Here is a 12,392-nt window from a genome sequence, read left to right as displayed (position 1 = left end):
TTTTCGAACAGTTTATTTAGAATTGCCCTGTGAGCTAAGAAGCTCATGAATCGGATTTCATCAACAAAACAAAAAAACAGTAAAATTTAAAAACACGTTTCCAACAGGTCGCGTAAAAATTCTAATACAATATAAACACGGCAGTGAAAAGAGGTAACAACAAATGAAAAAAATTGACAATATATTACTGAATTATAAATTAAATATTTAACCAAAGTGAACATTTTAAAACATCCATTTCACATCCACTTTGTTGAACACGGAAAGTCCCAAACGGCTGTGGCTCCATTAAGGTCACGTCGAACAAACGCCTCAACGGACTGCCAGGGCCCCTGGTGACAAATCCACCAAGGAGCGTCAATCACCGTCACGCGAACTCCGGTGGTGGTCATCCTCGCAGCAGCGGATTTCGGCTGCCGGCCATCGAACAAAAACGCCGGTCACCGCATCGAGCGGGCGCTTTCAGATACGCTTCTGCGGCCGTCCGGAACTCTCTTTCTTACGATATATTAGGGAGCCCGTTGGAGCTTAATTAATTTGACTATTAACGTATTAAAAGTACTTTCTCGACCGAGCCGGCATTACATTACAGGACGTTCTGTTTAATTTTTTTGTATTGCTATGCAATGGTGTCCAGCATTTGTTATTTCTTCTGTAGCGCGGTTGCCGTGCTCCGATTTTGTTTTTATTTGCATCGATTTCCTTTGCTTTTTATTCCTCTTTTTCATTCGCACGACTCCGGTCACTCTTTCAAATGAGTTTATTGAGTCTTCACCTGGTTAAACAAATGTATTTTTTTTAATTAACAAAGTTTCCTCTGAGAGCATTTGGCTGCTATGAATGTTCACGTGATAATAAGTCACTTCATTGAGCTAAGATCTGAGGCCAGGTTGCTTCTGAAAAATAGCTATATAGCTCAGTGAGCCTTACCTGGTAAAATACATATTTTTATTAATAGTTTAGTAGTTTCCTTTGGCTGCCTTTGTCTCCCCAATGCTGATGTTAACCACACCACACAACGTAGGCCAGGCTCGGATGCAAATTGTCCTGGAAAAACATGAGCCGCGTTTGTATTCAGCACTCGTACTCATTTGATTGAAACACTTTGCCGTCTGATTCATTGTATGATCTCCACACAGATGGACGCACAATTAACTTAATGATTCACTTACTTCCTCCACTCCAATTCCATCGATGCTGAACAAAAACCCACTTTCTTTTTGCAGCTTTTACGTCTAGAATTATATTAAAATATTTAATCGCAGGGGGCACCGGTGCCGCAGCGGTCCGTGTCCTGCGCTGTATACCTCGGTGAAATCGATGACGGCTAACATCAGTGGCGAGCGACACCTGAAGCGGCCTCACTCATTGTTGAGAATGTTTTAATTTTATGTCGAGTATAAACGTGATGGCAACTTGAGCGGCAGATTTGTGACCGAAAGGTTCCACGTGTGTAAACAGAAATAAAATGGTCTATTCTTTGGTTCTTTCGGTAAAATCACGTAGATAGAACGACGATTTAAAAACACCGCGTAGGTGTCACTAAAGTTTTAAGTAAAAAAATACAACTTAGTTGCCTTGACATTGACCGGCGCGGCGAAGTATGGTCAATCAGCCCCCAGGAACAACATGGCGCAGGGAGGAATTCAACCAGCAGTAGACTGACAAAGAGCTGTAAATGATTGTTTTAAATCGTAACTCTGCGACGTATGTTGTGGGCCGTGCCGCGTGTTGTTCAGAACGAGCGAAACGTCGGTCATCGCGGGAACCAACACGCGGAGAGCTGCGGGGAGGGGGAACCGCAAAAGCCTACGCGGTGTTTTTAAATCGTCATCGAAAAACGTACACCAGTGACATCCCAAACTCTCGTCCTCCCCATATTCTTCCACAGCACCCACCCGCCGCCCCATGCTTTCACACTGGAATAATTCAGCAGCGCCAAGGCACCATATGGATACTCATTGTCCTCGGGGTACAACCCGAGTTTTAAACACCTCCACAAGCAAAGCGCGCGGCGGTCGGTCATCGGGGGGAAAAGAGAATCTGTTAGGAGGATGACTCATCGGAGATTATAACACCTCCAACAACCCAGTTTCCCGCTGCTAAAAATAGATAAGGAGCCGCGTAATAAGCGCATAAATGCAATACATGCGGAATCTCATTATTCTCGCGTTATGGTGGGGACGGCGAATGGCAATCCTAAGGACACCCAAGGCTAATAAATGCCAGATGACATTCTGAATGTCGTAACTAGAAGAATGATTATGCGACTACAGGTGTCAGCAGGGCATTTGTGACAATGAATGAAATGGACATTCAAACCCACGCAGATCTGTGTACCAACACTATAAAGCAGCTTTGTTACGGTGCCGAGTCATACAAGGATTCTGTGCCCGCAAACATGCTCTCTACTTGGCTTGCACGATAACCGAGGTGTATTATTTACTGCGTCCATGCACCGATACAATATGATGAATGTTAAATGTGTTATCCATCGCATGATATGTTTCGAGGGTTTGATATTTTTTTTATATATATACGTCTGATTTTTGACAAATTATTTCGTCAACTAATTTAGTAAATCCTCAGTCATTGGTGTATTTAATGTGTTATCGATAACTGGGTATATATTGAATAAGTGTGTAATAAAAAATCAAATACGAACATCAAAATGTCAAAACAATATCACTGACCCCACACACTGCTTTTCAAGACAACCTTGTTGGGGACGTTTGTCCTTTTCCATCTTGAGATATTTTTGCAGGAGGAAAACAAGTCTCCGGAATGGACCTACATGTGTAACATTGAAAACTCATTTCTTTAGAACTGCTTTTTGTGTTTAGTTTGTTGTCCTTCGCCCGCACCTCCGGTTAGCAAAGTTGGCCAAGTACAGTGCAAAATAAGTTATTCATACATAGGAGATAATGCCCATACATACATAGACGGAGATAATGCCCATACATACATAGAAGGAGATAATGCCCATACATACATACATAGAAGGAGATAATGCCGAAACATTGCTATACTGGATATCCAAGCAACACCCCACTTTATTGTACACGGGTAGTGTCCTCTTACCTAGTAGGTGGGTGTCTCACAAGCATGCCAATGCCAGTGTTAACGAGCCCTACGTCAAAGCCATTAGAGGCATGCACCGCCAACACACGTGTGAAAAACGTCAATGGTGGCATCTCCAGAATGTGCGGCTGTGCGCGTGTCTGTGCGTCGTTGTGTGTGCAAGGGTGGTGTAGTGTTTAGTGCACGAACCTAACCACACAATTCTGGTGACCAGGGTTCAATTTCCTGCCATAGGCAATACAGTTGATAATATAATTGGTATCTGAAACGGTACTGGGCCTTCCCTAGGTCAACTCAGCCTTAAACTTGCACCTGGTGCAGTGTGTAAACGTCTTCTACTGGAGAGACAAATGCAGCCAGGTGCAGTGCTGGCCACAGCACCCCCTCGTGTACTATACTTGCTATGTACGTGTCACTTGGCACAGTGAACGCCCTGGGAAATGATAAGTTCCTTCTCATGGGATTATCCAGGAATAATATTTTAAGAAATAATTAAAAACAGTTAGATGCTCGATAACAGCATTGGCCATTACAGTGGGTGGGACAGGAGGTGCTTGTTTATTTAATTTTATCCCGATCGTACAATCATTGCCATGCCATGTGTAAAGCACCCATTGAGATTTCTCAGAGAAATGCGAGAATGTCCCACAGAAGCGGATGACACAGAACTACCTCTGAAATTCTTCAAGTAGCATTGGGTCCACACAGCAGGGGAAATCACTCCCCCACCCGCTCTGCCACTGAGAGCAATGTTAACTGCATGAGAATCACACTGGTACTTTAATTCTCAGAGTTGGAATTTAGCCAAAGCAAGTGCAGAACCGAATGGAATGCGAGTTTTTTCAGTGCAGTGATTGGGTAACAGGAGGATAACAATACGCATTTGCATGTATAGGGCACTTTCTTAAAAGCCTCAGCATCTTAAAACATCACGTCTCATCCCAACCGTTCTACTGCCCCTGCTGCAGTCTTAGCTGTCCCTATGTGGCACAAAGTGACACGGTACCGGGCTGCACATAGGCATTGATCAGCAAGCCAGCCGGAGGCAATGCAAGATGCGTCTGGGATTGTCCGCACGCGAGCAGCTCACCTTGCCGTCGCTGTACCACAGGCGCGCGTGGTGGCGGGACAACACCTTGCAGTCAAAGGTCGCGTTGTTGGTGGCCGCGCGACACCGCGCCACCGAGCGTCCGACCCTCACGGCCTCCGCCAGGCACAGGCGCCGCTCCTGGAAGGCGTGGGAGTCCGGCCGCGACGACAGCACGGCTTGCGGCCACGGCATGGCTCCCCTCCTCCACCGTGCGTGCACCCGCCCGGCCGCCCGCAGTTCCACCCCACCAACGCCCCGTCGTCCCCGACGCTAACCGCCGAGCCGTCGGGGGAAGCACTGCGCTCAAAGTCAGGGCCGCTCCGGTTCGTCAGGCCGACGTCGTGCCAGTGAAGAGAGCTGCGCCGGGTTGATAAGGCAAGAAGGCACTTGGTGGGTGCAGTTCAGCCGGCGCGCTCAAGATGAAGACAAAACGCTCGGCTTCAAAAGGTTCGTCGCGTGGGTGTTTCGTCGATTCGGCGGCAACTCTTGAACGGCGATAGAGGCCACGATCACGCAAAGCTTTGCGATGCCGCTAGGACGTCGTGCAAGATGAAAGTCACGTCCGTTCGTCGGCCTCTACAATACGTAGGATTCCCTACGAGAGGAGTTGATAAATCCTACGCGATTGCCTCTCCAAGTTATTCTTGGCACAGTGGGCACTCACTTGAGCAGTGTGTTGGTATTGTCAGCGCATGCTCATCCCAGCCAGACGGAGTTGATAAAATCCTGAACCACGTGATCGACGTTACTGTAGCAAAGGCTCCAAACAGGCACTTGAAGCTGCAGGACGGTTTTTTTTTTTCTCTCTTGGGTGTTGTTTTGTTATATCACAGTGATCGTTTATTTTTTTTTGATAAGGTTGTTTTTATCGATAGAACTTTAAACCTGTCTTGCGATGGTATGATCTTTCTTGTTAAATGGAGAGTGAAAAGTAACCTTTAGCGATATGCTTTGATGGGTCTTGTGCAATAGAGCTACAGAAGCGATTCCCACAATTGAGCACTTTATCCAGGAGCCTCAGGATTGCGTTTTTGTTTATATTTTAAAAAACGGGGCCCTTTCCCCCCCCCCCCCCCTCTCAACACTGATATGCAGGCAGTATTTTTGTTGTAAGTACTGCACGAGAATGTGTATTGACGGACGCGCGGTTTCAGGATTAACCCAAGACTTTCCTTGTAACCACCAGCGGAGCCAGCACTCGCTCGCCGTGGGCGACGGCTCACTTAGGCACTTGGGGAAGAGAGGAAAAAAAAACTAACACGAACAGACCGTTAGCGTCCAAAGCTCACGCGTTCGCAAAGTTCCTCCGCGCGCCAACGGAGAGTGCCCGCAAAGCGGTAGGCAGTGCAAATAACGGGAAGCACCAAGTTTCGACCGGAGAGCAGAAACCGTCCGTCCACGGGAGCGTCAAACAGTACAGGGTCCGCACCAGGCACGACGAGGTGGGAGGTAGAATCTGCGCATCAGCGCGATAATTCCATCGCAAGAAGATCCCGCTCGCCGAACTCCCTCGTGCGCATCCGGATGTGCTCCGGCACGCGCTGCCTTCTCAATGTCATGTCGCCACCTTGGTACGCCGCTGCGTCAGGAACACGATGCGTGGAAGCGAAGTGCATTGCCTTGGAACCCTGACGAAAGGCGTTCGCACGCGCTATCGTTCCACCGCGTTTTTTTCAAACTGGTGTGACCAAAAGCGCGATCGCGCTTTCGCTACGACCATGGGGCACCTGTGCAATAGGGTGCCAAACGTTCACACGTTAAAGACATGCGCAACTGAGACAAATTGTTATTATGTTTGAGAAATGTGTAACTATTTCCAAATGGGCTGCCAACCTCCCCATGCTAAAAATAAATTCTGCAGACTACGACCTATACCGTCAGTGCTTTGTGTTGCAAGTCGAGCAAAATGCCTGTTCCACCCTGCCTCGTTCAGAATTTCCTTGGCAGAACAAGCATATGCGGGCAACTGCACGGTACCAGCTGGAATGTAGCCTTCTGGTGTAGAGCCCGGCATTTGCGGGTCGGGCGGGCGGTCAGTTGGTCGGCTTGCGCCCGGTCGGCAGACCACGAACCCCTCGTGCTTCACAGAGCTCAGGTTTCAACCGGAACAGAGGGCTGTACCACACACGCACAGACACACACAAAGATAAAGACAAAGCTCCCCCGTATATAGCCTTAACAGACTGTAGGGGAAAGTGCCGTTAGCGAGCACCTATGAAGGCCGGAAGGGTACACGAGGGGGTGGGGTGGCCAGCACCACGCCCGACCGCCTTTGTCTCCCCAGTGGCGATGTTTTTATCCACCGCACCAGGTACTCATTTGAGGCTGAATCGACACACACACACAAACACGGGCGCAAACACAATTGCTAAAGTACCGTTTTTCCATACAGATTGTCAGAACAGGTACTGTTAAGCATTCGTTTATTAAACCTGGCATGGCACTTCAGTCATGTGTGGGCAGCATAACGCTAGATTATGGTGGCGACCAGGATTAAACTAATATATATGTGTGTGTGCGTGTGCATTATCCAAGCACACAACTGCAGCCTTAAAAGGCACAACCACAAAGCCTTAATGCTCTGTTATATACGAGCACCGCCACTGGCGTTTCTAAACAATATGAACAGCAAACTTGCTCATTCAGGTGGGACAGCGGTCAACTGGTGCAAGCGTTGAGTAATGGGAGCTGCCTTGGTTGATCTGCACTTTGCTTGCGATGGCCATCAAATCTCACGCCAAAACCGTGTGGCAAGAAGATCTATGATGCGTTTCCATCCTAACGATGCAATAAGTATGCAGAACCTGCCCAGCAGCATTGCGGGTCGATTGGCTCACAAGACAATTTCCCGGAGAGTTCAGTGGAATAACAATCGACTTCCAAACACCTGAGCCATTGACTAAATTAATTGGGCAGCCGTTGCAAAAGGAAAGTAGAAACTAATCATAAATCAAAAGGCAATGGGGAATTACATTTTTCAATAATCCTGCTGCCTGTCACAGGGAAAACTCTGATACTGAATCTGATTTATTATTGTGATGTTTTGAAACGATAATTGAATGTTGCAGATTAAAATTAACCCCTTCAACTATGTTTGGTAGTGATGACTGCAGGTACAGAATATTAAGAGGTTACATTCTGGGATCAATTACTCAAGGCTATTATTAGATGGCCAAAACACCTGGAATGTGCCCAATCTCGTCAGATGTCAGAAGCGAAGCAACGTTGGGCCTGGATAGTGCTGGGTTGTGCCACCACCCATGCAGAATCAGAATATTTATACTGGAAGAATCCGATGAGCTATACGGCAATTTTTCACAGATGGGGCAAGGTCAGAACGTGACAACAACAAACAATACAAAAACAATAAGAGTAAACAAGCCACTTGATAAAATATACAAATTAAAGATTGATTTATCTTACCCGGTAAACCCCTCTGAGGTATTAGCTTCTTTTTCAGAAGCGACCTGGCCACAAATAATAGCTCAACAAAGTTGCTTATCATGTGGAAATGTATAGCGGCAAAATAATTTAAGTAATCTAAATAATCTAAATGCATGTTTCTACACGTGGAAGGAAAAACTGGAGGATCCGGATAAAAAAATCCACACGACCACAGGCGTCAGGGTCTAGATAGAACTCCCGACCTCCTGCATGCTAGGCGAAGGAGATAACATCTCACGCTGACAGCAGACTGATGGCAGACTATCAGCATGCTGTGGGGGCTACATGGTGAGCACAGAGAGGGTAGTGCGGGAAAATCCACTGTTATACCGTACTCTATGCTACCACTGCACCAACCCGCACTGACCAGCATGAAGAAGTGTGGTCAAATAGCCCCCAAGAAACGCACAGCGAGGGGAGGCCCTGATCCAGCAGCGGATAATCAAAGGGCCGTACACGTGCCCGTGACGCATGGCAAGCGTGATGCCAACTCTGAAATGACTGCACTGGGTGCATCGTGCATGGGTGAACGACGACTCTGGATCAGGCACAGTCCATCTTCCACACGTTAACCAATTGAGAAATTGATGTGTAAGTGCCCCGTGATCCAGTTAACCGGGGTAATTGGGAATAATGGTTGACACTGAACGGTATAATTGTTCACGTGACTATGGTTAGTTATTCAGACGAGCCTTTGACCATAATAAATCTCCACTGCAAACTGAATAACTATGATACTGTATATCATTTCACAAGACGCTATCCGTATCAATGTGATTATGAAAAGCGTTGGCAGAGATATAGAAACCACAAACTTGACATGGAGGCACATTTGTGAAATGATTGAGAGGATACTGCGACTTTGCCACGAGTTAATTATTTCAGCTACATTAACCCTCTCGGCCATAGCTTGGGAGGAACGTTGGCTCCGTGCTACTTTGGTATTTGCACCACAGCGTACTGGCAGCAATATTCACAGGGTGCAGGTGCGTGACCAATAGTGGTGCTACAGTGCGAATTGCTGCCTGGCATTGTAGGTCACAAGGTGAACCGCGTGCGCCCGTGTTCAAGCGCTCGTGTCGGCAAGTGCCTTACTACTAACTACTACATAAGTTTCCTTCGATAAGGGGCCAGTGCCAACCAGCAAACCAATCACTTGCGGAGCAGGCAGCAGGCTCGAGGCTGGACGCCGCTGGCAGGGTTACACTCCGCGTTGAGGGATTTTGACTGTTATAGAAGGCGAACGGCATCGTACGTGTTCGTCGTATTAAGAGACCAATGACATCAAAACAAAAACTCAACACAATCGTCAACAACACGATCGTCAACAACACATGCCCGGGGCCTTGAAAGGCAAAATGACTTGTATCATTTTGTATTAAGAAGGGCAAAAAGGGGGCACACAATTTCCTTTATTCTTCGCACGCAATTGCACTTCTTCATGAAGGGTCATTGCCCGAAACGTCTCGAATTGGCCTATTGTATATATTTTTTTCCTTTCCTGTTAAGGCAGTATTGTTGCCAATGCAGCGTCACAATATGAAAATGTATTATCGGGTAAACCACGACACACTTTAAGTCTCAAAAGACATCATGGGCATTTGTCCAGAGAGTGAAAACGCGTTATGTGAATCTCTGCATTTTCAATTCACAGCAGAACGTGAAGTGTTCTCACAGCATTTCATCCCCTGTAATAATTCTGCCCTCTCTATATCCGGGAAAGCTTCAGTCTCAAGACTCTTTCCGGAGGAACCGACTGCCGAATATTTTTCTTTATTTCTCAGATTGCGTACCCTTATAATAATGCAGGATACAAATTGATCATTTGAACTCTCGTGTAATATGCAGCCCCATTTTAAAACGTTCCATTCTGCCGACATTGTAGAAGTGTGTATTAATAATTAGTTCAAACACACACGGCTGATAATATGTCTTTGGAAAAATGCCAATGTCCCAGTGAATGGATAACAATCCACATGTAGTGGAGATACCCAATTCGCTCGGAGCAGCCCTAGAACCACGGCATGTGAAGTAGTACACAAATATTCGACATGTGCAGGGTGCTCCACGAATAGACACACCACTGATTTACGAACGTCTCCCATTCAACAGGCGACTGAAATTGTGAAGGCGATGGCTTAAATCATATTAACGAGTGGAATGAGATTGGTGGAAGACACGTTGAGGCTTGGAAATAGTGCCGTTTTGTCTGTAATGTGTTCCTGTTATTATAGTGGGGGGTATCTATACACGGATCACCCTGTATGTATACAACTCCACTGCATGCAATGTACGTACATCATAATAATTACATGCATATACACATGACACAGCAGCAGCAACAGACACTCAGCATAAAAATAATATTATAAATACGTGTAAAAAAAATTACTAAATTAACTAAAAATGTAATAAGTGGAAGCGTGAGGCAGTAAATGAGGCTGGGTGGTGGGAACTTTCGACTCACAATCCAAATCCTCAGCTTTAAAAAAAAAATTCTGGTCAATGGTTGTGGCATCGTCATGAATCCAGCCAGGCAGCCAGGAATCCAGCCAGCAAAACTCCCCCCCCACCCCGCACACCCAACCAATAAAGAGTCGTATGGTAACGCTCTGCTCCTTATTTTTAATCGGTCTCTCTTTAATCTGTAACATTGTTCCAATGCATCAGTGCGCTTCTGATGGAAGCAATAAAGTGTCCAGCACTGGAGGCAAGCGCCGTAACTTCGTGTACTTGTTTAAAGGAGTAATCTTTCTACTACTAGTGCACACCTCGTGTAACTGCAGTGCGCCGACATGTCACGTAGAGATGACAATACATTGGTAGCCAAATGTTACGTATTTGCACGCATATTGTGGCGATATACAGGTTACACTGCAGTGGCGATAGGCATTCACACACACACTTTAAAAATACTCGCGAGAAACGGTAGGTTATAACGTTCCGAATCGGTGATTAAAACATAACAACAACCAATGTTTAGACTTAATGTTTAACTAAAGTGTGTAACTACACCAGCCACAAACGTGGAACGTTTTCCTGTACGTGTATAATAACTGTCAGAGTAAAATGCATGTATTGTACTGTTACGTGCTACGTTTGTTTACACATGCGCGTATAAAGTATGTACAAATATATTCGTGTAAACTTTGCGCAGGACTGTAAATATATGAACGTGCAAGTGTTTAATTTTTCATTTTTTTTTAAATACCGCAACTCAATCGTATACACCACAGCAGTTATTACGTAAAGTTAACACGGTGAGAATTGTATTGTTTAACATTTTTTATTATTTTATTATTTCCCTTCTAACATGACTTTACCGAAAGAACCAAGAATATGAATCCCTGCAGTCACGAAAGCTTTAAATCAAAAGTTAACACCACTGTTACGGCTTTAGCACACGCGCGCGCGTACAAACATACCACGGAAGGTGTCACAGATGTTTAAAATAAACTTTACGTGTTGACACACAGTGCAAGCCAATAAGTACTTCTGCTGTTTCTTACTCCTTCCTGCCGCTGCCAACGAGGGTAACCCCGAACTGCTGCAATATCGCTGTCGCAGTCACCCCCGACTACTGCTAGACACGTCAACCACTTGCTAACACCTCTCTCACTACTGCTACTACTGATGATGATGATACTGCTTTCTCTACTGCTGTGATCACCGTCAACATCGCCGCCGTCACGGACACCGCCGCTGCTGTCACTGCTTCAGAACCCACACAACGCTCTCTCTCTCCCATCCCACACCACCACCACCACCACCCCTGCAAGTGAGCGCTTTGCGGGGCGAGTGAATGAATGAGCGTGTACACGCGCACCGACTGCTCCTGTCGCCTCACCCTCTCTATTGCTGCCGCTGCTGCTGTTGCCACCGCTACAACTGCGGCTACACCACTAAACGAGAGCGCAACTGTGGCTCACTCACTTACCTGCTGCACGCCACCGACGATGCCGGGTTGCTGCTGCTGCTGTTGTGCGCATTGACGAACCTCGGCACGGCACCAACACCACCTCCAACTCCTCCTCCGCCGCCTTAAATGCGTCACGCACTGCCGCCGCTGCTGCTTTATATAGACTCCGAGCCGCGCTCCCATTGGCCGCCCGCGCGCGGAGCGAGCGTGGCCCGGCTCAACTTCTCATTGGCTCACGCGCGTCAAGGAGGCGGGGTCAATGGTTCGCCTCTCCTCGGCTCCCTCGCGCGTGTCTAGTGGTGGGGCGTGGTGCAGCTGAACGCTCATTGGCTCCGGTGTGCGTGTGTGTGTGAAGTGGATGTCGAGTTTTAGACCAACTGATCGCTCATTGGCTCATTGTGTGTAGTGAGCATAGTTCAGCTAATCGCTAATTGGCTCCTGGTGTCTAGTGGATGTAGGTCAGCTGATCGCTCATTGGCTCGTTGTGTGTAGTGGATGTAAACCAGCTGATCTCTCATTGGCTCCTTGTATGTAGTGGGCATGGCCCAACTGATCGCTCATTGGTTCCCGTGTGTAGTGAGCGTCGTGCAGCTAATCGCTCATTGGCTTCTTGTGTGAAGTGGATGTAAACCAGCTGATCTCCTATTTGCTCCTTGTGTGTAGTGGATGTAGACTAGCTTGATCGCTCATTGGCTCCTTCTGTGTAGTGGGCATGAGCCAGCTGATCGTTCATTGGCTTCTGTGTGTGCAGTGAGCATGGTCCATCTGATATCTCATTCGCACCTTGTGTGTAGTGGATGTGTACCAGCTGATCACTCATTGGCTCCTTATGTGTAGTAAGCAGGGACGAGCTGAACT

General features: G+C 46.9%; 1 protein-coding gene across 2 annotated transcripts in view; it reads right to left on the bottom strand.

The window, feature by feature from the left end:
* Positions 1-11,686, bottom strand: part of LOC116942329 (sarcolemmal membrane-associated protein-like) — a 53,363-nt gene extending 41,677 nt beyond the window's left edge. For both annotated transcript variants that reach the window (XM_076067087.1, XM_076067088.1), the window contains exons 1-2: positions 11,553-11,686; positions 4,172-6,286 (exon numbers count right to left, since the gene is read on the bottom strand). In XM_076067087.1, the coding sequence (XP_075923202.1) occupies positions 4,172-4,363 (192 nt within the window). In that variant the 5' untranslated portion in view covers positions 4,364-6,286; positions 11,553-11,686. The remainder of the gene's footprint in view (positions 1-4,171; positions 6,287-11,552) is intronic.
* Positions 11,687-12,392: the final 706 nt, after the last annotated feature.

Source organism: Petromyzon marinus, chromosome 14 (genome assembly GCF_048934315.1).
Source record: "Petromyzon marinus isolate PM22_M1 ecotype Great Lakes invasive population chromosome 14, UKy_Petmar_22M1.pri1.0, whole genome shotgun sequence".
In the NCBI taxonomy this organism is placed as follows: Eukaryota; Metazoa; Chordata; class Hyperoartia; order Petromyzontiformes; family Petromyzontidae; genus Petromyzon; species Petromyzon marinus.
Note: the sequence above shows the minus strand (reverse complement) of the source record. Positions and strands in the feature narration are given on the sequence as shown.